The following is a 27,186-nucleotide window of genomic DNA, read 5'->3' as shown; positions in this document are numbered from 1 at the left end:
AAATGGTACCCAAACTCATTGGGACCAAAGAGTTAGAGAACCAACAATACATAGGACGAACTCCACATAGATATGTGCATATAGATATGAAAATGAATCTCATGCACATCTCGTCCAATTTGAGACTTGGTGGAGTTTCCCCTATATATCGGGTCAAAGAAAGAAAACATGCCAAAGGAACTACATGAAGTTAAAATGCATGCTCAAGACTTTCAAGAACCGATACCAAAATAAAAGGAAAAACCAAGTGAAAAGGATACCAAATGGAGAAATCATCACTTGGAAGATATCATTAAAAGATACATCAAGGAATGAGATATCCATTAGAACACACAAAAAAGGTGTCAAACTCCCAAAGGAGAGGATGGTTCCAAACAAACCAAGCTCTCTACAAAGTTTCATGATGGCACAAAGTACCAAAAGAAACGACTTGACATCCACCAACACACACTTAAAATGGATCACAAGTTTAGTGTTTTATAGAAAATAGGATAGCTCCCCCACGAGTTGTGCATTATAGAGAATTTGCATTTGAATACAAAATGCACAAGGTAGGATCACCATGTTCACTATATCAAGGAAAACACTAGACAAGACCAAGAAAACAACGAGATCCTCAAGTGGCACGGAAGGCAATGGGAGTTGACACAAACTTGGCAAGAGATAAGGCAAATAAAAAGCAAACGCCAACGTGAAGATGATCAATAATTTCTACCACACATAAGTGAGTACCAGTTGTCAAAAGACAAGACGTATTTGGAAATAATTCCCGGTGGTAGATAACAAGGATATCCGGCATCATATTCACAACAAACACAAGCAAATTGCAACTTGTAGAGCTAACATGCCACCTAGGAACAATATAATTTACAAAAACAATTCTAAGTGACAATATCTCGAATGTACACATTTTCTAGGCTTGTAATATACACATAGCATATTACTCCCCCATAATGTGATACCAATGAAAAACTTAACAAGATGCAAAAGAGAACCAACAAGAGATAATTAATGGACCAAATAGAATTTGAATTTCTCATGAGAAGACATACCACATAGAGACTAGATAATCTTGTAATATCAATACTAGATGGTATTCCTCATGTACACACATTTTTAGGATTATGAGGTGCACAAAGCACATCACTCCCCCAAAATGGGATGTTCCATTAATCTCTCACAAGACAACTAAGATATAAACAAGATGAACAAAGGCTCAACACACTACACACACGTACATGATGTGCGAACCAACATACACATACATGATTTCTCAAGATAAGCAAATTGGAAGCATAACATATACACGCACATGCAAGGTACAAAACCACAACACGCTAAGGGGCAAGTAACTTTCAATGTAAACAATTTAAGCACAAGTTACCGCAAGGGGGAACATTTGATATAAGATAGAAACTTGATAATCCGAATGACTTGGCTTGAGACAATATGAATGATGAAGACCCCTTAATTCTTCATAATGTAGCCAAGTCTCCAATGACCTCCATCAACACCTATTGATCAAGTTTTAGCTTGTTGGTCCCCAACCAAGTTGGGTCCTAAGAGGTTAGTCACAATAGGCTTGGCCACCCAAATGGTTCTTTTCTTGACACCACTTTGAGTACCAACAAACTTTGCAAACACATTGCCAACATTATCCTTCCCAACAGAATAGGCATCATCAATAATAATTGGGTTGGATATGTTACCACTTGTGCATGAAGAAGCGAGGTGACCTTTCTCACGACATAGGTAGCAACGTCTTCTCTTCACTTTCTTCTCACTTGATTTCTCAACTTGAGAAGCATTAGCTCGAGTTTTCTTGGGAAGAGGCCTTTCTTCAACTTGAGGTTGAGCATGAAAGTGAACTTGTGGCCGCTTCCCTTGTTGCTTGTCACTAATGGGCTTCTTCTTCAATGGGCAAGATCTAACATGATGCCCTTCTACTTTGCACTTGAAGCAAACAATCTTGGTCGAATTCTTGACTTGTTCTTGGCCCTTCTTTTTGTTCATCTTGGACTTCTTCTTCTTATTGGAGTTGAATCCAAGTCTACCTTTGTCATTGGGGGATTTTTGCACACTCAAGATATTGTTGAGTGTGGATTTCCCTTGATGACTCTTTTCCAAGTCTTTCTTCAAAGAAGTGACTTGGGCCTTGAGCTCTTTGATTTCCTCTACATGGTTAGTCTCAACACAAGTACTAGAGGAAGTATAAGCTTCATCATTAGAGCAACAAGGCAAGGAAAGCAATTCATCACAAGATGTACCAATGTTATGGATAGACGAATTACGAGGACTAGCACAAGGCAATATAGCATTTTGACTTAAAGTGGTGCTAATGTCCACATGAGGCTCACTACATGTTACCTTAGCAATCATAGCCTCATGAGCTATTTTTAGCAAATTATGGGATACAAGAAGATCATCATGAGAGCTAGAAAGCTTTTCATGACTTTCTTCCAATTTCCCATACTTGCTAGATAGCAACTCAAGTTGAGCCCTTAGCTCAACATTCTCCTTTAAAATGGATGCTTCACAAGAAATAGAGTTAGTAGCACAAGCATCATCATTAACAACAAGAGGAGAAGGCAACTTGGCAAGATCTTTTAAATAAGAAGCTTCAAGTTGAGCATGAGACTCGGTGAGTTTGATGAGCTCACCCTTGATGACCCTTGAGCCATTTTCAAGGTGCTCAAAATCCTCAAGGAGTCTAGCATGAGAAACTTCAAGCTTAGCATTTTTAGTTTCAAAAACATTGGCCACCTCAAGAGCTCTATCATTAGATTCCTTCACTCTAGATAATTCTAGAGCAAAAGTCTCTTCAAGAGATTCGGAGGTGGTTTGTTCATGTTCAAGAGCTTGAGATAGCTCCGCGATCTCATTTGCGTAATCACGCTCATCAGCTTCCATTTTCTCAATGGTGACCTCATGCTCCTCTAGATGAGATTCCAACTTCTCAATGTATTTCTTGCCATCAATGGCAATGGACATTATTTCCATGAAGTCAGAATGAGCAATTTTATTTTTATGAGAGCTTTAAAAATCATTTCCCCCTTAGTTTTTAAGGAGGCAACATTATCATTCTCTTGATCATTATCCTCATCATCATTAGCATCAACATCATCATCAAGAGACATATTGGCGTACAAAGTAGGAGATACCTTTGACGCCTTAGCCATAAGGCAAAAAGCAATAGATGATGATGTAGGATCCCTTGAGGCACCATTAAACACCACATCTTGTTCCATGGAGTGTTGGGTTTCCTCTACATTGTTAGCACAACAATTCGAGGAAATAGATGCATTTTTATCATGGCAACAAGACATAGCAATCATATCATCATGAGATTTAGTCAAGCAATTTCTACATGATATGCAAGGACTACCAACACAAGCATGTGAAACATTTGGAGTGCTCGAAGTGTTAAATCCCAAAGAAGGAGCATTGCAATAATATAGTGATGAAGGATCATCCACAATAAGAATACTATCATCATTGCAATGGCCAACACTACTCACTATATCATTACCTTGTGGCAAACCACATGTAGGTGAAGTAGAAGAAGTTGAGAAGACTATACGACCGGAGGTGGAGGGAGAACAATCATCCCCACAAATCTTGGACACACCATATTTATCTTGAAGCTTCGTCCACAACTCATGAGCATCCCGGAACGACATGAGTTGAAATATAACTAGATTGCTCAAAGCATCGAAAAGCACATTAGAAGCTTGAGCAATGAGATAAGAGTTTTTCTCTCCTCTAAATATAATCTTTGGGGATCCTTTGGAGGAGATAAACCCATATCTACAATTCGCTCTAAATTTGGGTCCATGACCCTAAAGAGATTAAGCATGCGAATTACCCAAACATCAAAATTTGTGCCATCGAAACTAAGAGTGTCAGAGAATCCTAATCCCCTAGTCGACATCTTTACTCTCTAGGCGGTAAAGCCTAATAAAGAGAGACGAGGCTCTGATACCAATTGAAAGATCGAGGATGTCGCCTAGAGGGGGGGAATAGGCGCTTTAAAATAATTACGGTTAAGGCTTGAACAAATGCGGAATAAACCTAGCGGTTAATTTGTCAAGCACAAAACCTAAAACAACTAGGCTCACCTATGTGCACCAACAACTTATGCTAAGCAAGATAAGCAACTATGTGATAGCAAGATATATGACAAAGAACAATATGGCTATCACAAAGTAAAGTGCATAAGTAAAGGGCTCGGGAAAGAGATAACAGAGGCACGCGGACACAATGATGTATCCCGAAGTTCACACCCTTGCGGATGCTAATCTCCGTTTGGAGCGGTGTGGAGGCACAATGCTCCCCAAGAAGCCACTAGGGCCACCGTAATCTCCTCACGCCCTCGCACAATGCAAGATGTCATGATTAAACTAAGGGACCCTTGAGGGCGGTCACCAAACCCGTACAAATGGCGACCCTTGGGGGCGGTCACCGAACCCGTACACTTTGGCAACCCTTGGGGCCGATCACCGGTACCCGTCAAATTGCTCGGGGCGATCTCCACAACCTAATTGGAGACCCCGACACTTGCCCGGAGCTTTACACCACAATGATTGAGCTCTGAACAACACCAACCGTCTAGGGCACCAAGGCACCCAAGAGAAACAAGATCTAGGGTGTCCAAACACCCAAGAGTAACAAGCTCAAGGGTACCAAGCACCCAAGAGTAATAAGCTTCTCAACTTGTAACTTCCACGTATCACGTGGAGAACTCAAACCGATGCACCAAATGCAATGGAAAGGGCACACGGAGTGCCCAAGTCCTTCTCTCTCAAATACCACTGAAGCAACTAATGATAGGGGGGAAGATGAGAGGAAGAACAAGAAGGAGAACACCAAGAACTCCAAGATCTAGATCCAAGGGGTTCCCCTCACATAGAGGAGAACGTGATTGGTGGAAATGTGGATCTAGATCTCCTCTCTCTTTTCCCTCAAAAACTAGCAAGAATCCATGGAGGGATTGAGAGTTAGCAAGCTCGAAGAAGGTCAACAATGGGGGAAGAACACGAGCTCAAGAGATGAGGTTCAATGGGGAAGAAGACCCCCTTTGATAGGTGGGGAAAATCCAACCGTTATGCTCACAACACACACAGAGCGGTACTACCGCTAGGGCGGTAGTACCCCTTTGAAAAACAACAACAAGGAGGCAAAAGGCCAATAGAACTGTCGGAGCGGTACTACCGCTCGTCCTCACGGTACTACCGCTAGGGATCGCGGTACTTCCGCAAAGGGTAGCGGTACTACTGCTTGCGAGCGGTACTAAAAAAAAATACATCCGGGCCTACCACCGCAGGACTTGGGACGAGTTTTTGGTCCGGAGCGGTACTACCGCTGTAGGAGCCATGGTAGTACCGCTCTGGAGCGGTAGTAAAAAATTACATCCGCTCCAATTCGCGGTAGTACCGCTGCAACCTTTTCAGAACACCAAAATTGCCACAACATTTGCAAACGAACTCCAAATTCGATGAAACCAAGTTTGTTGGAAAGATAGCGACAAGGGCTAACACAATCTTGAAAGAAATATCAATAAGAAGAAAATTAGAAAAGGCCCATAAGAAAATGGTGAGAACCCTTCCTCGGATAAGACCGGTAAAACCTCCAACACCGAAAACATCATAGAAGACGCATGCGAACCCCGTTTTCGATGAACTCAAGCTTGTCATCAAGATGACCATAAGATCTAAGAATCACAAAGAGAACCAAACAATAACCAAGAAACATGATGCAAGGATGCAATGGTTTGAGCTCTCTACTAACGATACGATCAAGCTACCAACTTGAGAGCCCCCCTTGATAGTACGGCAAACGATCCTATAACCCGTCTCCCAACTACCACCACGAGACTGGTAAAATTGAAAAACTATCAAGGGCAAACATTTGCCTTGTACATGGTCCACTTGAGCTAGATGATGACGTTCTTGACTCCCTCAAGTTGGACCACCTTTCTTGATTGCGTTGGCTCGATGAAGACTAGATGATTGCTCCCCCATAGTCCACTATGGGTGAGCCTCTCTTCGGCACATCTTCACAAGACCATTGACACCACAAAGGATGGCAAAAGCACTTGATCTTTTTGTGATGCTCCACATGAACTTGCACACGGCAATCATGATGATGATCACCACTTGATGTCATCCTTTCCATGGGTTGTATGATATCTTTCTCTTGACGCAAGCCCATGGACACGTACCTAACCCAACATAGAACTCTCACATAGACCATGGGTTAGTACACAAAGTGCAATGGACAATGCTTACCATACCATGGGATCACTTGATCTCTCTCGGTACATCTTCTACGCTTTGTGAGTTGATCAACTTGATTCACTCTTGACTTAGTCTTGATCAACCTTAAATCTTTCCAACTCTCTTCATTTGGATGATGTCTTGAAGCTAAACATGAATGATCACACAATCTTCTTCTTTAAGACATGCTTGCAATAAGTTTAACACTCACATGACCAATCTTTGAATAATTCCTTAATAGCACCTTGGTCAACTCATAAACTCCTTGAAATGAACACATGGACTTCAAGAAAAGCCTATGGACAAACCTTCAAATATAACTCAAGGCAACCGTTAGTCCATAGAGATTGTCATCAATTACCAAAACCAAACATGGGGGCACCGCATGTTCTTTCAATAGTAATGGCGCACCTATGCAAAGTGCATCATTACTAAGTTTGACCAAGTTTTGACCCAGGCATACACATAGTAATGGCGCACTTTGTAAAGGTGCGCCATTACTATGTCAACTTAGTAATGGCACACCTATACAAAGTGCGCCATTACTATGTGTATGCCTGGGTCAAACCTTGGTCAAACTTAGTAATGGCGCACTTTTCACCTGGTGCGGCATTACTGTTTTGGTTACTAATGGCGCACCTACACATGGTGCGCCACTGCTATATAGCAGTGACGCACCACATGTATAGTGCGTCATTAATGTCCATATTAGCTATAGCCATTTTTTAGTAGTGGAGTCAGCGTCCACCCAGCACCTCCGCCGCGTCAAGGATGAGCCGACGTCGTCCCCGTATCATAGCCAGTACGCACGGATTAACAGGCCCTCATCGCCATCATGTCGCCACCGTCGCCCGATAAAGGAGGAGCCGCAGCCCGCGATCACAAAGGCGTGTGGCCGCGTCTACACATTCCGGTGCACCAAGCGCGGTGGCACTGGGAGTTCAGGCAGCCGCTGTTGTAACCCGACATCACGCTGCTGCACCATTGGCATCTCGATCCGCAACAGATCCCGGTGCTCTTAGCGACTGCTCTGTCAACGCCAACTAGGGCAAGGTCGTCGCCAGGGCTCCGTAGCACAGGGCGACAACACGTACGAGGTGGTCGTACGGTTAGGATTTAGTTTTTTTATTAGTTTTTGTAAGACAGTCAAAAATTGTCCGTTTATGTAAATTATATGCGAAATTTAATAGAATCCATCATATTTGCATGGTATCGTCTGGTTAGCTTAAACAGTGGTTAGAATGTATTCGAGCAGCTTTAGATGACTGACTTCTGTATCAGTGCCGCGAATGGATGTCGAAACTTTTTTGCAGTCAGAGTTGAAGATGAACTCCCAAAAATGTTCAAATAAGAAAGGTTGTCGGTGCCTCTGCGGAACAAGAGAAAATCAAACTTGCATGTATCTGTTCGCGCAGCAATGGTAGCGGTGCGACGGTGGTTGGGATCACGTGATTGATGCATGTGCAGCCAGAACCCAAAAGAGATGAGCGGACGAGCACAAGCTCAAGGCGGGCCATCACGGGATCTAGGTAAACCGTCCGCTTCTCGCCAAAACCTCACCCTGAGTGGGAGAACCGAGGCAAGGCTTTGCTGCTGGCTGCAACAGCAGCTAGGGGTGGTGACGAGCACACGGTTGCACTGTTTCTTTTACAGCAGTAGCAGCAGCAGCGGCAGCACGTTAGTTACCGCGTCCTTGCTGCAGTAGTAAAGGAAAGCAAAATCATCTTTGGTCGACATACATGGTAAAAAAGCACGAGCCTCGATTTAAGGAGCCAAAAGCCAGTAAAAAGGGTGGTGGAAATGAGAAAGAGCATCCATCCGTCGTCCTGTATGGGTGCGTGTGTGGGTGCTTGAATTTTCAACGAAAGCAGCTCCTCCCCTTCCCACTCGGTGCAATCTCCCTCTCTCTCTCTCACCTGCGGCTGAGCACAGGCTGCATGGAGAGTAGTCCTCGCCATGGGCCGCCCGGCCCGGACAGCCCGGCCCGAAAAAGCCCGGCCCGACCCGGCCCGACGCTGCTCCCGGGCTGGGCCTGGGCCTAGGTTTTGAGCCCGAAGACTAGGTCAGGCCGGGCCTGGGCCCGCTGTTTATGCCATTTACTAAAGAGGCCCGGCCCGAGGCCCGAGGCCCGACGTGTTTTTTGCTGTGATGGGCCGGGCTCGGGCCTGAAAACTAGGCCCGACGGCCGGGCCGGGCCGGGCTCGGGCCTGAGTTTTCTACCTCGGGCTTGGTCAGGCCCGGCCCGAAGCCCGGCCCGGCCCGGAGGATGGCCAGGTCTAATGGAGAGCCAGGCTTACCTCTTCACGAAATCTCGGGACTTTTTTTCGTGGGTGAGAATCTTATTAGTCAACTGATCCAAAAGCTTATTTTATGGTGTGGCCCCTACAAACACGCTGATACATAGGCATTTTTAGTACACAACATGACGCTCAATCTGAGGGCAATAATTCCACGCTGGCAGTCGTGCCTACGGGGGTGTTTGCTTACCTGCATCGATTTTTGGTGGTTGCATCAAAAAAAGAGCCAAGCTCAGCAGGGCTGTTTGAGGAAATACAGGAATGCAACATTTGCATGTTGTTTGGTTGCCTACATGAGAGGTCTTGTCATCAGATGCAATATACATCCGGCGTTTGGTTGCATACATGCATAGTAATTAGGGGTTAACAGGAAGATCGCAGTAGAACACACACGTCAACGAGGCCGGCCACAAGGAAAATGGTGCGACATCGATGGCCTCCTGGTTGCCGACCTTTTCCCAGAGCCCGTCGAAGGCAAGGATGAGCAGCTTGCAGTCGGCGCCCACGTCCATTGTCGTCGTCTCCGGCTCGCCACCACCCACGGCTTGAGGTGCACGTCGCCGATGTCACGGGTGCGGTGTGCATGGTTTCAACAACGTAAGGTTAACATCAGATTTTGTGTGGATGCATGCATCTCTAAAAACTTACACGGGACATGGTGTCCGTGGGTGCAACGACCACCTTATAGAGAATGTGCTCGTGCACACAAAAAAGAATGCCCTCGGGTGGATATGTACGGTTTCGATAATGTAAAACGAAAGTTCTCGTGCAATGACCAACTTATAGAGAAGGTTCTCGTGCACCAAAAAGAGGTTCCCTCAGGTGGGTATGCATGGTTCCGACAATGTAATATGGAGGTTCTTGTGTAAGCATTATGGTGATGATATATCTAGCTATCTATCGCTCCATCCCTCTCTAGTCCTTTATCATTTGATTCAACGCGCACACACCATAAAAAACTTACATTGGGGTCGAATGGTTTTGGTAGGTGCAACGTCTACATTATAGCGATGACGGATCATGCACGCTCCCATCCTCGGTACCATCCCCTTTAGCCAAAATGGTGCTCGTCGAAAATCCCTCCCTCATCTCTCTCTCTCTCTCTCTCTCTCTCTCTCTCTCTCTCTCTCTCTCTCTCTCTCTCTCTCTCATTTTTGCTACCCACCAACGAACCCTGAGCGGTCCAACAAGAACAAACAACCACTACAGAAGGTTCTCATGCACAAGAAAAAAGGTGCCCTCTGGGGTGGGTGCACGGTTCTCACTGTGTAAAACTGAGATTCTTCATGTAAGTATAAGCGTTGTGATGGTAATTTACCATCTAAACCCAACGCACACTCACATCCTCGTTGTCACCCTCGTATGTAGGCAAATGTGGTGCACACCAAATCCCAGAAAAAAAAAGGATGAAGGTTATTGAAAGTTCTCGTTCCTATGAAAGATAGTGCCCCTCGTGCAGTGTGCATGGTTTCAATAACGTAACATTAACATCAGATTTTGTGTGGATGCATCTCTAAAAACTTACACAGGGCATGGTATCCGTGGGTGCAACGACCACCTTATAGAGAATATGCTCGTGCACACAAAAAAAGGGTGCCCTCGGGTGGATATGCACGGTTCAGATAATGTAAAACGGAAGTTCTTGTGCAATGATCAACTTATAGAGAAAGCTCTCGTGCACCAAAAAGAGGTGCCCTCAGGTGGGTATGCATGGTTCCGACAATGTAATATGGAGGTTCTTGTGTAAGCGTTGTGCCGGTGATATATCTAGCTATCTATCGCTCCATCCCTCTTTAGTCCTTTATCATCTGATTTAACGCGCACGCATCATAAAAACTTACACTGGGATCGAATGGTGTTGGTGGGTGCAATGTAACATAATAGTGATGACGGTGGGTGCAACGTCCACTACAAAAAAATGATGCAATGGTTACATGTAATCGAATAGAGTGATGACACATTGTAAATGGGTTATGGAATCAAATAGAAAATTTACGTGGCATTACAATGTAAAACCAAGGCTTTTGTGCAACGATCAACTTATAGAGAAGGCTCCCATGCACATAAAAAGGGTGCCCTCGGGTGGATATGGATGGTTCCGAGAATGTAAAACAGAGGTTCTTGTGCAACGACCAACTTATAGAAAAGACTTTCGTGCACAAAAAAAGGTGCCCTCAGGTGGGTATGGCTCTGTCTCTGACAATGTAAAAGGGAGGTTCTTATGTAAGTGTTGTGGTAATGCTATATCTAGCTATCTATCGCTCCATCCCTCTCTAGTCCTTTAATATCTGATTTAACGCAGACGCATCATAAAAGACTTACACGGGGTTGAATTGTGTCCGTTGGGTGCAACGTCCGCCTTGATGATGGTGGTCGCAACGTCCCATGCATAGAAAGGGTGCAGTGATTATGTGTAATCTAACGATACGATTGCACGTTGTGGATGGGTTATCAAATCAATTGGAAAACTCACATGACATTATAATGTAAAACTAAGGTTCTTGTACAACGACCAACTTATAGAAAAGACTCTTGTGCTGAAAAAGGGCGTCGTCGGATGGACATGCATGGTTCCGACAATTGTCATTTGGGTCAGGCGAGTGGATGCTTTTATTTTGGGTCGATATGTGCGTCCAACACGAGATTACCCACAACCAGAGTTGTCGGGGCTTCGTCGGCCGAGACGAATGACGCCTGTAGGGCCGAGCGCCACCGCGGAGGAGCTCCTGCTCCAGGTCCGCCCGCCGGTTGTCTGGGTGGTGGTAGAGCCTCCGACGGACGCACCCGCCACGACCAAGGTGCTGTGGGGCACGGGGGTCATGTACCGCCGAGAAACACCTGGGCCGAGGTGCTACAGGAGAACGCTCTCGATGAGGGGTGCGACACGAGCGACGAACTGCTACGGCTATCGTTTGGCACGACGGCAAGCAAGCGGAGCTCACGACTGTCTGCCGCACCGTGCACGGCGACTTGGACGTGCGCGGGCGGCGGGGTCCCCGAGCTGCACCACGGCCCGGGTGTTTCTCGGCGGTACATAGGCAAAGCAGAGAGATAAATAACAATATTATACAACTTTGCCATGAGGAGGCACGTGTATACAACTACAGTAAATAAAGGGACAGCAGCCACGACGACAGACACGTGCTGCTGAATGAGGTCATCTGCTGACCAATAACTTGACCGCCGATGCCCGTGAACAGTAATTCAAGGCCGCCACCGGTAGAGACGGAGAGCAGCAGCACCAAAGCCCTCCAGCATTGAAGCCAAAGAATATACATCGATTACATCACAGTAGGTAAACACGAATTCCTCCGCTTGCGCCTGTGAGCAGTCTACCAGGAGACCAGTGATAGTCCCAGAAAAAACCATAGAAAAAAGCAGTCTAGTACGACTTGGATTAGTTTCAATCCAGGCCAGGTTTTGGACTTCCCCTCAACACCGCACGCTTGTACCACGCAAAAGGTAAAACGCTGCGTTGCATGCAAGGGAGAGATGAGCTAGTAATCATTCATTGCACGCCTGCAAGGGAGAGAGGATTTTTTGTTCAAAAGGACCACCTGCGCAATGGAATTGCCAGAAAAGACCCCCTTCGGATAAAATTGGCAAAAAAGACACCCCGGCCGTGGCGGCAGGCGCGCCAGACGACACGTGGCACCTGCCGCCATGCCCGGAGGCGGCAACACTGTTCATGTACTGTTCATGCGAGAAACGAGAAAAACAGGCGAACAGTACCTGCTGCCTCACGTAGTGGCGGCAGCATTGTTCACGAGAGGGTGAACAGTAATTTCAAAAAAATAATTAAAAAAAGCAGAAAAATTCAAAAAATTCTGAAATTTTGCACCCACTTAGAACACTCGATTGTCTTTGCTGCCAAAAAGAATCCAGTTTTTTTTATTTTTCTGCTATTTTTTGATTGTTTCGAAAATACTGTTCACTCTCACGTGAACAGTGCTGCCGCCACTGCGTGAGGCGGCATGTACTGTTACTCGCCTCGTTGCCTTTTTCCGCGGTGCTCGCGCGAACAATACAATGAACAGTGTTGCCGCCTCCGGGCGTGACGGCAGGTGCCACGTGTCGCTGGCGCGCCTGCCGCCACGGCCAAGGGGGTCTTTTTTGTCACTTTCATCCGAAGAAGATCTTTTCTGGCAATTCCGTTGGACAGGTGGTCATTTTGGACAAAAACCTAGGAGAGAGAGCAAGTAATCAAGGGAGAGAGAGTACTACTTTTTGGCAGCATGCACAGGCAAAATCAAAGCGTTCCCATGCATGCAGTTACTACGCGCTCATTGGTCGCTCCTTCTGCTAGAATATCTCAGCGCAGTTACAGCACATTGCGTCTTGGTCCATGCATTTTGGTCCGGGGGACTTGAGGCCCTGTTTGGTTCATAAGTTTTAGAACTTTTTCTAGTCCCAACTAAAAAGTTTCTAGTCCCTAAAAAGTTTCTCCCTGTTTGTTTTCAGGGACTAAAAAGTCCCTAGTCCCTTCCTAAAAGTTATTAAATGACCATGTTATCCCTAGTATATAGAAAATAACAAGCAAACAACACCATGGGCAGCGGGGTAATGAGTGCAGGAAGGGGCATTGTTGGAAAAGTCCCAAAAAGTCTCAAAAAAGACTATCCTTGAGAGTCTTTTTCATTTAGTCCCAAAAAGTAACTTTTAGTCCTTATTAGTCCCTCCTGTTTGGTTAAAAAATCTCTAAGAGGGACTTTTTCCAGTCCTACATCAAAAAATTCCTGGAAACAAACACCCCCTGAAAACCCGGACGGAGGTAGTAGTTGTAGAGGATTGTAAACCAAAAAAATGTAAAGAAGGCTCGGCTGTCCGATCATCAGGCGAGTCACAGAGGGAAACATACTTATATATGTTGTTCTTTAGTCAGTCCCAAACAAAAATAACAATTACACCAGTCCCAAACAAAAATAGCAATTTCGTGTAAAATGGCATCGACATAGACAGGATCGATCAAGCAGTACCTAAAAGCTGCGGGGAAATTGAGTTAGCCAATTAGGCAGTTCGTTGACAAACACACACATTATCTAATAATCTGAAGCACAGACGATATGAGAGGTGGTGAACTGAAATCTATCTAGCAGTAGTATTACCTTGCAGTCACTTTGTGCATTTGAAAACCGAACTGAAAAACCATTCAAAAATAAACCGAACCGAACCGATTTTATGGTATTTATGGTTTCTGGTTTCGGTATGGTATGAACTTTTCATGCCGATTTAAACTTTGGTTTTTATGGTATATACCTAAAAACCGAACGGTTAACCGAATAAACCAAAGTAAAAAATAAATTTATATTTCTTGAGATGAACTACCATAAAAGTTGTCATTTTTCTCGTTTTAAAATGCTAAGCACGTCCATAACCATCAACAAATGAATCAAGGCATTCATATATACTTATATATGTAGTCATATACTATTTGTGTAAATAGTATATGTATTGAGTCATAAATTTGCAAATTATTATACGTCATTTTCAAATTCGCGTTAATTTTGATTTTTATGGTATATACCGAAATCATACTGAAATAATTTGGTATATATCAAAACTGAACCATATTTTATTTTCATACCGTATTTACCAAAGTATTAATACCGTATAAACCAAAAAACCATATAAACCGAACCACGTAAACCGAATAAACCGAACGCACAGGATGACCGTGCAGGAGGCCCGTCCGGTCGTAGCAGCAGAACTTGAGCAGAAACACCTGGGGCTCCGCGAGGCTGTCGGGATCCTGGAGGCCGGCGGCTGCGAGGTAGCCGCTGTCGACGCCGAAGGGCGCGGGGACGGGGCAGAGCTCGACGAGGCGTTCCTTGAGGACATGCGACGGCCCGGCCCCGGCGCGAGGCGGCCACCCAGAGCACGATGTAGCACCAGCGGCCGTCGGTGCTCATGTCGCCCTTGAAGACGTTGAGGCCGAAGAGGAGGACGAGGCGGCAGAGATCGCAGCCCAAGCCCGTCTGGTCGTGGCAGCTCACGGTCACCACGGTCGGCCGGTTGGATCGCCGACCGGTCCCCGTGCCAGATTTGGACCACCTCGTCGCTCGGGCTCGGGATCCTGAGGATCCTGGCACCCGATGTTTCCCTACGCAGCAGCATCATCAACCAGGAATATAAAGGCTTCTACAACACCGCCGCTGACCGAAGCTAGCTTGCCACCAGCAAACCAAAACGCCGGTTGCAACCAACAAGACAGTAAAGTTGCAGTCGCTCTGCGGCGCACACTAACCACCGGAGCCATGCTTTTACTGAAGCCTTGAGCACCCCTTGAGTGGGCAGAAGAAACCAAGACAAAGCCAAATCGAAGCTGGCCCTAGCCACGGTGCAAACTAAGAGCCTACAACACATCACCATGGCTTGAAAGGAACGATGCTCAAAGATGGAAAACAAGGCATGCATCGTACCAAACCAAGCTGATCTAGCTTTGTGGCTTCCAGATCTAAAGCACAACAATACCAACACTGGCAGGAAACTAGATATTGGGGAGGAGTAGCCCACTTAAGAAAGATGGAGGGTTTATTAGGTGGAAAAAGGAAACGGAACACGAGCTGTCGGCATAAATACTTGCTTCACACCCAGAAGACAAACCTTGCGGGAGAAGAAGGATCGGATCCGGCACACGCAGAACTAGGGAGGTTATTTTGGAGAGCAACTCCAGGCCAAATCGAGATGAGGAGGCTGGCAAGGATGACCACAGCAGCGACCCGCACAAGAACAACCATGGAAGGAGTTCGATGGAGCCTCCACTCCGATGAGGGACACCCATGTACTAAAGGACTCGAGAGCAGAAACTACTACTAAAAACAGAGGAGCGGGCCCTCCTCTCTTACCTCACCAACGAAGAGGCTGTCAGATATGTGAGGGACAGAGGTCTGAGGCAGGGTGGAAAAGCGAGATGGAGGACCAAGTTTATTTTTTTAGTTGAATATAGGTAGAACGATTCTCCAAAAAGCCCGAACCGTTTGAACCGATCGCAGGTGGGCCCCTACCCGCCGGACTGTCGTCATGCCAGCCTAGTGCCTGTGCACCACTGTGCCCGCGCAGGCAGCATGGTCCATCTTCTGCTATAAAAGGAAATAATCATCTAGCGATTAATAACATGAAAATGCAAACAAGGAAAGGGGAAGGACCAGATCCCAACACGAACAAGCGTGATTGCATCTATATATATATATAGGTAAAATTGTGTCTATAATAGCATACTGTAGAAATAGCTATCGCAGCCACAACCGCGAGCTCCGTGATTCGTGTTGTATGAGTGGGAGAGAGAATATGCGGGATTTTAGGAGAGTTTTCACGGCCGCTTTGGTCAGGCAAAAGCTGCGGCTGTGGGGGCAGGGTCAGGTGGTCCTTCTGCAGTTGTGGGGTTGAGATGGGGAGATATGCGCATGTGACCGCCCATGCTGCTCGATGGAACGTGTAGCCCTGATGAAAAACGGATGCAACGGAGTCAACCTGGCATGCTGTTGGGGCAGATTAGGTGACGCGCGCTTGCCAACCAGGAGCTAATGCTAATCAGGTATTTTATATAGCAGCCAGAAAGATTACCATTTAAACACAAACATGCGAAAGTAATAATACGAGGGTGCGCTGACGTGGGTTCAGCTAAAACATTTGCGGTCATACAAGATTCAGTTCCAGCGCGTGGTGCGTGGGCATTAGTATGTTTAGCTTTTTTAGCAGATGCATGCATGCGCGAGACTCCGGCTGTCTAAAATTGATGGGAAGGGATCATTTTTGACAGTCTGTACGACCCACGCGTATAGCAGGCTACAGTCTACAGATAGAGTTGGACGGGACATTTCGAGGCGGCCGCAGGCCACATGATGGCATCTCCACATGTCATCGCCGTACGCCAGGGATGCCAGGGATGCGTGGTGTGTGTGCTGCATGGATCGATGGACGCTTGTTTAACAAGATAATCAAGCGGGCTACATTCCATTGTTTGATTTTAGTTAGGTGAAATAAACATCACATAATTAACCAAATGTATAGTCTAGTCCTCCATGTGAGAGGCTGGTACTACGTGAAGAACCGGCCAAATGGGAGATGGAACCGACCGACTCTCTTATGAAGAACATGCAAATGGGGTGATGGAACCGACCGATAGATAGGTGGCGACGTCCGATGACTACACATTAAATCTTTAATTAATGGAAATCATACTTGACCAGCTAACTCAGGGTCATGCGTGAGCATAGCCGAATGATGAAAACTCGAAGAAACGATGCAACGGAAGCAAGGAACCACGGGGATCCGAATGATGCAAACCCGAAGAACCGATTCAATGAAAGCAAGGAACCGAGGGGATCCGAATGATGCAAACCCGAAGAACTGATGCAACGGAAGCAAGGAACCGAGGGGATCCGAATGATGCAAACCCGAAGAATCGATGCAAAGGAAGCAAGGAACTGAGAGGATATGAATGATGCAAACCTGAAGAACCGATGAAAATGAAGCAAGGAACCGAGGGGATCCGTATGATGCAAACCCGAAGAACCGATGCAAAGGAAGCAAGGAACCGAGGGGATCCGAATGATGCAAACCCGAAGAACCGATGCAACAGAAACAAGGAACCGAGGGGATCCGAATGATGCAAACCCGAAGAACCGATGCAATGGAAGATTGCCATGAAGAACCTTGAAGAACCGTTCAACCTACTCAGAGGCTTTTGACCAGGCGCGAGGGATTGCTATGAAGAACCGTGAAATTTGCACTTGGAATCGAAATATTCATTTTGAGGAACCGGTGTCCCACCGTTGCCGAGCCATTGTTCACCCTATTGATAGCATGAAGAACCGTTAAATTTGCCAAAATAGATTTTTGTGAAGAACCGATGTCCATCATTCATCAAAGTTATGGCAATTTAGCTCATATCAAGCCATCTACGGAACCAACTTATCAAGTGTATTCAGATATTCGGCCGGAGCACAGGCATTTAGATTCATCATGCTCTCTGGCTGGACGCATATATTCGGATACGTAATACCGACCGGAGCACGGTCATTTAGATAAGTACGCATACGTACCGCCCGTATAGATGGCGCATGTACTAGTTAGAACATGCGCATGCACACAAACCAGAGTACTAAAAAAACAATTGACATGTGTACGTGTATACTCGGCTTCTTTGCTTAGCCATCCGTCCTTGCTAAAACTTTAATTAAGACGAGCGTACACATTGTAAAAAAACTCTAACTAGGTTCTGCACTGGTAGCTCGAGGTTCAGTCAAAGGGGCCATCCAGAACTGTCGTGATGGTTTGGAACCTGTTCAACCGCGCCTAGTTTGTTTTTTGAGAAAATTCAACCGCGCCAGTGAAGCACGTGGGGCACAACGGGGCACAACGTGGTCCGTATGGATTGGAACCTGCTCGAACGCTTTTCACGGAGTGGAACTTGCAAGGCCACATGGATTCAAACGAACACACGGGTCGGGCCACAACGTGCAGGCTTTTCGCTGGCCGGTGCAGGATAAAGTAGACAGTACTTGCCCTGGCACCCACCTCAAATAATTCATCAAATGGGAGGATAAGGCGCGTGAACATGTGAGCAGTTCCAATCTTGACGCGTTGATCAACGGTTCTGATAGTTATTTCTAGGGCAAGCTATGATAGAAAATCCTACTTTATATATATATATATATATATATATATATATATATATATATATATATATATATATATATATATATATAAAGAGAGAGAAAGAGAGACACACACCATCAGCTTTGCTGGGTCAGATAGACCTAACTAAGTTTGCAAGTCGCTGCTGCGACACATCAATTAGCCTAGAATAACCAAAAGAAGGATGTACAACGTGTATGATACATCTGGTTCTGTCAAGTTAATCTGCCCAGCTCGTTCATGCAAAGCTCGCAAAAAGCTATAACATTAAGACTAAGACCCACTATCATATACAAAATGATCCGGAGTTCAGCTCAGGCGCAAAAGGTGGTACTTATTCATCCCTCTTGCCTGCGCACAAAAAAAAACATTGTAAACAATTGTAAGATCACTCAAGAGTTGTACTAATAAAATTCCACCAATCTTGTCCAAATTCAGAATTGATGCATGGCATCCAAAATTTAATAATACACTTGCATGTTTCCACAGAGAAAGACTAGCATTCAGGAAGGAGAGAATTTATCCTCGTTCCCAAATAGTAGCGCCCACTGAATGTTTGCATACGGATGGGAAGTTATCAAGCATTCCCTTGCTCAACCGTTAACTCTTTAACCCATCTGTAGGTGCCTAGCCCTGGGTCCCTGGATTGACCCGGGATATATGTCTTGAATGCAATCATATTATAGGTTATTCCAAAATTTGAAAACCAGATGTTTTACATACTTCAATGTCACATTACAGGAATATTTGTCTATGAACCTGCTCAGCTAAACCTGTTCAATAAAAACGAATATGCATTTTTCAAACTAGATCTTCAACATAGCAGGAAAAAGAAGTGTACCATGAAAAACTCTAGAAATAGATAATCAAGAACCATGTTAGGGCTTCAGGGCCCACGATAGTTTTTTTATTTAAATGGGGCCTAGGATAGTTGACCTGACCAGGCAAGGGCTGGGGGAACCAGCGACCGGCACCCTGGTGCTGTGCTGGCATCAAGATCAACGATTTAGAAAGAAAAGTACCAGGGATTTGGCCCAGATGACATTTCATTACTAATTCTTCTTAACTCCTAAGCAACAACCGTCTCTCTTTATACAGGGAACATAAAGTCATTAAGTGTCAACAAGAAAAATAAAGAACCAATAAAACCCTAAAGTAAGGAAAGTATCAAAAGAACTGATTACGTGCCGATGACAATCTAATTTCAAGTCTCTTGATGAACTTGCGGATCAAAGTCCATAAAACATCAAATGGCATTGGGCATGTTTGTATTACAGATGGGATGGGACAGCATCAAACGTTGACATGTCTAGTTCCATAAAAATTCAATCACTGCCATTGGGCATGTTTATAAATCCAACAAAAAGCTAAAAAGAAAAGAGTAGTATGGTCGTAATTACTGCAAAGGTTTTTATCTTTAACCCGGTTATGCTAGATAAATCATAAATAACAAAACACCAAACAACTAAATGATGGCATCCAAATGCACATGTTCTTCGCAACAGCACAAATTCACATGGTAGAAGTCAATGCTTAAGCAAATCATGTTACCTAGAGATGCTTGGTTAGGTGCTACTATGGCAGCAGTAGTATCATCTTGGATCTACAAAAGAAAAAAGTTTTACACTTCTTTATTGTTTGTGATATACAGTCAGTAGTACTAATACAGTAAGTTTAATATTATTACTTGCTGACGCGTCCATGCAATAGAATGTCCAAGTGCATCATTCATTGTGTTTATGTCCCTGAGAGGGCGTATCAGAGGAGCCTTTCCATCCAACACTTGATTGACCAACACTAGGCAACATCCAGGTCCAAGTGCTTTGTCCCCAACTATTGTAGATGTACAAGATGTTTGAAGAGTAGCCTTGGCTACTCGACGATGTGGCCATAGATACGAAAGTAAAAAGACCTCTTTCCCACCCTAAAAGGATGGCAGAAGGGGAGCTTATTGAATGACCAGATTAATGTATGCAATTATATGTGTACATAGGTCTTGTGTATTAAATAATATAACCATTACCTCCACATTCAAATCATGCGAAAAGCCTTGTTGTGCACATGCAACTACCTTCCTCTGTTCCACCTGTAACCAAGAAATGTATGGCAAGTTCACAAAATGCAAATGTGAAAACAAGCATCCATATAATCGAAGAAAAAAAGTTACACACATCATGCAGAATCTGACTTTCAGCATCAATCTTCTCTCTCCTAACACGAGGCATACTTTTCGGCACCAATGTCGTATTTCGCACTAACTGTTAAAAATAAGAAAGGGATGGCAAAATCCGCTAGTCAAAACATGGCAGTATATAAGGTGGAAATCACTGTTTCGGTGGAAAAATCAAAGTCATGTTATCAATGGAAGGGTGCTAGTATTCAATGAGTGCATTCTTTCCATATGCTCTGGGTTATCAAGAGAGAAGTCCACTTTTCAACCTTCACGTTACCACTTGGTTTAAGACTCAGCCCTGAACTCCAAAACAGGTTAATTCACTCCACTAACTCACAACACTGTTCAAGACTCAACCCTCTCTTCATTTCACTGATTTTGACCATTGGGTTGACCTGGTTTAGCTCACGTGGAAGCCAACTCAACATGTGCGGTGGCGAGGATAGATATGGTCCCATCTGCCATGCTCACACTACCCCTCTATCTGGATCCCTTCCATCGGACCCTCAACTCCCCTCACTTCCCGGTCCCCCGTCTCCCGTTCTTACACTTTCACCTGCCGGTCTACGTCCCTCATTGAGGCTGGTCCCCCGTCTTACATACAAGAGGAATTGAACAGGGAATTAAAACCGGTATCACTCGGAATCGTGGGGGCGTCTTCACTAGAGGCAGGGAAGGAGCTAGGGAGAGAAGTGGCGCGCGGTTTCTGTAATTAAGGTGCCCAGAAGGATGCTAGCAAGTAGCAACACAGGCCAGGTCGGGGTCGCTCCACCGCGGTCGATTGATTCTAGCCGCACAGCGGGTGGAGGTGGATGAGGCGTCCGCACTGGAGATGCCGCAGGGAACAGACCGGTGATGGACCCGTACGCCGGCCTGTACCTGCAAGAGTCGACGACGACGCTCGGGATCGGCACTGAATGGGGAGCGCTGCACTCCGATGCTGGCGTGCCCTGTTTGTCGCCGCGGGCCGCTAGAGAGAGGGACTTTCCTTTTTTTCTGGCTGGTCCCACTTGTAAAGAAGGGGTCAAACTGACATGGCAACAGTGATGTGGCAGTCAACTTGGTCGAAATCAGCCTTGTCACAGAAAACCGGCTTCAGCTGATCCGAGGGTTGAGTCCTGAATGGTATCAAGAGTTGAGGGGGTAAAGTAACCGGTTTAAAAGTTGAGGGTTAAGTGTTAAACCAAGTGGTAAGTTGAGGGTTGAAAAGTGGACTTCTCTCAGTTATCAATGTAAAGATTTCTATGAACAGTCGGTACAGCCAGGTGAATTTCACAATTGAATATTGAGCTTGCCCCAACAACAAGTACTAAAAGGGAATTGGAAAAAGAGGTGCTCAAGGGTTTCATTTTGATTTGGTCTTCATAGAAAAAAACAACATATTAATTTTTTCCCACTAGATTGATAGTTTCCAGTATACATGTTATTAATATAAACATGCTTCTGCATGGCAATGTAATAAAATGGAGCTGCACTAACATTGCGGGGAGGCCGATACTTAGAGGTAACCTCCCTATTCTTGCAGTGAGGTACTTTCCCTTGCGCCTCTATCTTCCTTTGCAGTACCTATGCCACAAAAATACCTTGATGATACACGTACAAAACAAATGATGTAAAATAATGCAATGCAAAAGAAAAGACAAAGAATATTACATTGCCTGAAAACTGTTTTTCCGCTACAACTGAGTGAGGTGCACTCGCAGCAGAATCACATCTTATCACCTATTAAAATATGTAAGCAGTTAATGAAAATAGCATCAGCCTTGGATAGATATCAAATGGTTAGGATGTAGATATGCATTATTCAGTTTTTGTACCTTTGAACTTTTTTTTAGTTCTGCCATTTCAAGTTTAATTCTTTTCAATTGCTCCTGCATCTCAACACCCGCACCCTCAATTTTATCCAAGCGCTCTACCAAAAGTATGCTTTCATTATGTGTTCTCGACTTTGCTGGCTGAAGCTTAGTGCATGGGCACTGCCATACTTTAGGCACTTCAAGGTTTTGCCTCTTTGCCTAAACAATTGACGCCAAATTCAACATCACAATTGGTCAAAATTTGCAAGGTAACTTACTGTCCTTAAATCAAGTAAAACAGTACACTGAACTCAGTGACTTGATAACATATATAATTCTATCAAACCCAAGGAGATGGCATACAAATATAACCTAGCTGTACCCTGAAACTGGTCTACAAGCATCTTTTTTTTTTAGAAAAGGAGGATGACCCCCGGCCTCTGCATCTGGGCGATGCATACGGCCACTTTATTAATTATTCTCACAAAACCTTACAAAGTAATACCACAGTAAGACCAAAGCCGCCGTCTAAGCAACAAACTGTCGCTACACCTATCCAGTTGATGAAGGGGCGCAGATAGCCTGGGCCTAATACCAAACAGACATCGCAGCCAAACTGGTCTACAAGCATCTTAGTTCAACTCACTTTGCAATATTAGCGACATTCAAATATTAATACAATTGAGTAAAAAGTGTAAGATCTGAAAAAAGAGTCTCTTCATGGAAAACTTAATGCTTCTAACAAGTCAGTACTTTTACCAAATACAAGCATTACATGAAAGAAAGAAGTATACACTGGAGTTGCCTCCTAACTTGTATGCAGGTATTCCAATAACAGATAGAACAGACTTTCAAGTAAAACAATCTACAAATTTCGCAATAATGCATGAGGTCTGCAAGTTGTTTTTCAAGAACATGGAAGTAGAGTAAACTGCAGGCAGGAGAATCTAGCAAACAACCATTAATAAGTGGATTTAGTGCTTTCAGTGGATTGTTAAAATTCGTTGAAGTTAAAGGTGCATCTAAATATTAATTACCATGGACTTGCTGCCACAGTTATTAATATTTCAGAAATACTTATATTCAGTTAAAAGGTATTACCGATTCCATGATAGCCTCGGTGACCTCTTTCCTGAGGTTGTCGATTTTGGAGTCCAATGCACGTGCCTTGGTATCATCAAAGTCCAAGAGCAGTCTCTCCAAGACTGCGGGTTCATCCACAATGTGTGTCACCTCATCTGTGAGACAAGGGTACAACTGGCACATTTCATCGAATGTCTTGCCCGCGTTTGGCACTTTTGCGCTTGCTTCACCACCGCTCGTAGCAATAGTGCCCCAGATGGTCTTGGAGAGGTGGCAGAGGCTGCACTCATTTTCTTTGGCAGGGACGCCGTTGATGGCCTCGTGGTCGTGCCGGCCCTTGAGACTGCGCACCTTCTGCCGGAGGTCCGGCAGGCTGAAGCCCTTGTTGTCGAAGCGGCCTTGCAGCTGGAGGGAGGAGAAGAGCACCTTGGTTCTCGGCAGCTTGCCGTTCTCCTGGCGATGCGCCGCCAGGGCCTCGAGTATCTTGACCTCGTCGCCGGGCGTCCACGCGTGCTCGGACGGGAGAGGCTTCTTCCCGGGCTCGGCCGCCGGCGTCGATGTCGTCTCGTCTTTCTTCTGGGGCGGATCTGCTGATGGCGCGGTCTTCCTCTTGCGCTCCGGCAGCTGGGCATCGGCCTCCCTGCTCTTGGCTGACGGCGGATGCTTGCTCTTCGCGGGGTCCGGCGGTTGGGTTGCCCGCACCGGGGCCTCGTCGCCGGGTGTCCGGGCATGCTCGAACGGGAGAGGGAGAGGCAGAGGTTTCTTCTCGGGCTCGGCCGGCGGCGATCTGGTCTTCTTGTTCTTTTTCTTCGGCGGACCGGCCGATGGCGCGACCTTCCTTTTGCGCTCCGGCAGCTGCGCGTCGGCCATCCTGCTCTTGGGTGACGGCGTCGCGGGCTCCGGCGGCTGGGTTGCTCGCGCCGGAGGTTTACCGGCGGGGAGCGTGCGCGGCATCGTCGATCGGTTTGGAATGCTAGGTTTGGCCTGGATTTGCGGTGGGGAGAGGCCGAGAGGGGAGGGGAAAAAGTTTGGCTTTTGGCGCCAATTGCAATGTCGTTCCCGCGAGAATGGAAGGGGGTCGGGAATTTGGGGATAGGGCAGTAATTTCTGATTGATGCGATTTTATACATAATTATAGACAGATTTGCTCCCTTCCATAAAACATGAATAAATGCTGAATACTCATTCCATTTCAAATTGTAAGGTAAAATTTTATCACGGCATGCTTTTATTAATATTTAATACTGTATGTGATTTATGACTTAGTGTAACGAAATTTAATTTAAGTGTATTTAACGATATTTGTAAGTTCTTATATAAACCAAATAATGTTGTTAACAGTAGCATATTTTTGGTCAAGAGCTTCTCTAGTGAACGCTAATATGCCGCCTAAAATTATGAACAGTAAATGACGTGTCCATGGTATAATAACTTCGCCAGCGAGACAAGATTATTAGTTTTGTTGAATGTACATTAGAGGAGATTGGTGGCTTATGTAAAGATGTTATTGTAGGACGTCTGTATAATTTAAGATAAATTCTTTGGTGATGTATTTTCTCAAAAATATTTGCGAGGAACTTTCATTCTATTCATCTTCAATCATGACAATACAACAAACACCGGAAATAATAAAAATTACATCCAGGTCTGTAGACCACCTAGAGACAACTACAAGCACTGAAGCGAGCCGAAGGTACGCCGCCGTCATCGCCCCTTCCTCGCGGGAACCGGGCAAAACTTGTTGTAGTAGACAGTCAGAAAGTCGCCGTGCTAAGGTCCCGTTGGACCAGTACAGCGGAACAACAACCGTCGCTGATGAAGAGTAGCATAGATCAGAAAGATCTAACCTGAAGAAATACAAACGTAGACGAACTACGACCAGATCCGAACAAATCCACCAAGGATAGATTCACCGGAGACACGCCTCCACACGCCCACCAACGGTGCTAGACACACCGTCGGAACAGGGGCTAGGCGGGGAAAACCTTATTCCATCTTCAGGGAGCCGCCGTTGTCTCGTCTTCCTGAGCGGTATACAAACCTAACAAAAGTTGAAGAAATGTCTAAAAACGAAGCCCTCCCGCCAGTAAGGGCCGGGATCCACCGCGCCGCCATAGCACTAAGGCCACCGGAGACGAGGCGGACCGGCGGCGGTGCCGGCGGGAGGCAAAGGAACCTTAAAGTTTTCTTGGGAGGACCCTAAGTTTTTTTCGATTCTGATAAACACCTTCTCCTAATTTTATATAATTTGCAATAAATGACCCTAGCTAACTGCCCAGGGCCTTCAAGTTCAGTGACACATACGACAATGGCGTCACCAATGGCACGCACGGCACCATGGTGTGAGGTGCCGAATGGCGTCGGAACAACAAGACGGCAGCACAGGGGTTGCGTGGCGGATCGATGGCGGCACGCACAACACCATGGCGTGGGGTGCCAAATGGGTCGGGACAACGTGACGGCAACATAGGGGCTGCATGGCGGATCGATGGTGTCACTGCGTGAAGATTGTTTGAGGCCATTTTTTGCAGGAAAAAAAAAGGACATCTCCCTGGACATGTGCGAGAGACTGGAGGAAGTTTACAGTACCCCATAAAAAATCACGTTTACAAAAACTGTTTGTGGATATTTTTTCAGAAATCCAATTTAACTCTTGGGAGTATATGCTATGCACACTTATTTTTTGCAAATGTAAAAGAATATGAAAAAAAAGATTTGTTCATTGTCACATGCTACCTGCAATAAGTTATTTTACATGTGCAAAAAAAATAAATCAAACGCCAAATGTTACACTTATTTTTGTTTTTTCACCGAAGCACTGTTATCCAGTTTCGCATGGAAGTTGTCAAGCACGCAGGTTAGACTAACATGACCATCCAAAACGAAAAATCAGAATTCAAAACTTTTTACTCCCTCTGATCCATATTACTTATCGCTCAAACGGATGTATCTAGCATTGAAAATACATCTAGATACATTCGTTTGAGCGTCAAGTAATATTGATCAGAAGGAGTACTAATTATTTTAAATTTGTTCATCTGCGAACATACTACTTATACTAAATCTAGACCCGTTCAAAATTTGAGGATTTTTGATTTTTTTTTCATGTAGTTCGAACTGGTTAATCAGGCCTTGACACGTGTGGTTAGTTTGGGACCTGGACGTGTACACTATTCAGGTGTACGCTGCATTTTCTTCTGGTTTAGTTCCTGGTCAAACATCGGTCCTATCTCTCTGAGGCTTGTTGTAATGGAAGTATCATAGGTAGTATCATGCATGTCAACTAGGCAACTTTAATGAGGTGGCATAGAATTAAATGAAGTAAGAGAGGATTAAGTATCATACTATCATGATACCGTATCATAATAAATATTACACTAGTATGTGTCATGCATGTCAATAAATAAAGTCATCTATGATACTACTATATGATACTATGCATTAGGGAGGTAGTATTATATACTAGTATCATATGCATGATACTAATTTATGATACTACCCATTACAATCAACCTGAACACAAGCTGTATTTTTGGCTGCATGCATGCGGTCGATTTGTTGACCACGTGCATGTACTAATGGATCAGCAGGGCAGTGTATGGCATGTGGGGGTTGCATGCATGGTTCTATTTGCCTCCCGTACGTGTTGTCCGTTGTTTGTATGGGCGTCTCCTGATGTAGTGTGGGTGTCAGCTTGGTTCTGTACGTGTTCTTTCAGCGTGCCGGCACGTCCTTAAGTAGTTCAGCTTGACATTCAACGGTTGGCACGTGTGTAGTTTCTACAATCCTCAGGTTGTGCCGCCGTTGCCGTATATTCTGAAAATCGCTCTTCTCGATGGTTGCGGTTGTTTCATGCTATTTTGCTTCATGACTTTGGGTGCTCCGGTTAGTGTATAAACACGTGTTCCGCCACGTTGTTTCTC

General features: G+C 45.1%; 2 protein-coding genes across 4 annotated transcripts; both read right to left on the bottom strand.

Annotated features, from left to right (window-relative positions):
- Positions 1 to 13,537: 13,537 nt before the first annotated feature.
- LOC119350219 lies at positions 13,538 to 15,356 on the bottom strand. The gene is made up of 3 exons (XM_037618158.1): positions 15,176 to 15,356; positions 14,180 to 14,672; positions 13,538 to 13,555 (listed from the first exon to the last, which is right to left on the bottom strand). Exons 1-3 carry the CDS (start codon positions 15,307 to 15,309, stop codon positions 13,538 to 13,540), a joined length of 645 nt encoding a protein of 214 aa, XP_037474055.1. The 5' UTR covers positions 15,310 to 15,356.
- Positions 15,357 to 18,308: 2,952 nt separating this feature from the next.
- On the bottom strand, positions 18,309 to 24,302 carry LOC119322519. 3 transcript variants are annotated; one of them, XM_037596003.1, is made up of 9 exons: positions 23,282 to 24,302; positions 22,202 to 22,399; positions 22,038 to 22,106; positions 21,864 to 21,950; positions 20,383 to 20,469; positions 20,235 to 20,297; positions 19,899 to 20,135; positions 19,763 to 19,814; positions 18,309 to 18,562 (listed from the first exon to the last, which is right to left on the bottom strand). In XM_037596003.1, exons 1-9 carry the CDS (start codon positions 24,215 to 24,217, stop codon positions 18,546 to 18,548), a joined length of 1,746 nt encoding a protein of 581 aa, XP_037451900.1. In that variant the 5' UTR covers positions 24,218 to 24,302; the 3' UTR covers positions 18,309 to 18,545. The 3 variants fall into 3 exon arrangements, with proteins under 3 accessions (XP_037451900.1, XP_037451907.1, XP_037451915.1); XM_037596010.1 differs by lacking the exon at positions 22,202 to 22,399; XM_037596018.1 differs by lacking the exons at positions 19,763 to 19,814; positions 19,899 to 20,135.
- Positions 24,303 to 27,186: the final 2,884 nt, after the last annotated feature.

This window comes from Triticum dicoccoides, chromosome 1B (genome assembly GCF_002162155.2).
Source record: "Triticum dicoccoides isolate Atlit2015 ecotype Zavitan chromosome 1B, WEW_v2.0, whole genome shotgun sequence".
Classification (NCBI taxonomy): domain Eukaryota; kingdom Viridiplantae; phylum Streptophyta; class Magnoliopsida; order Poales; family Poaceae; genus Triticum; species Triticum dicoccoides.
Note: the sequence above shows the minus strand (reverse complement) of the source record. Positions and strands in the feature narration are given on the sequence as shown.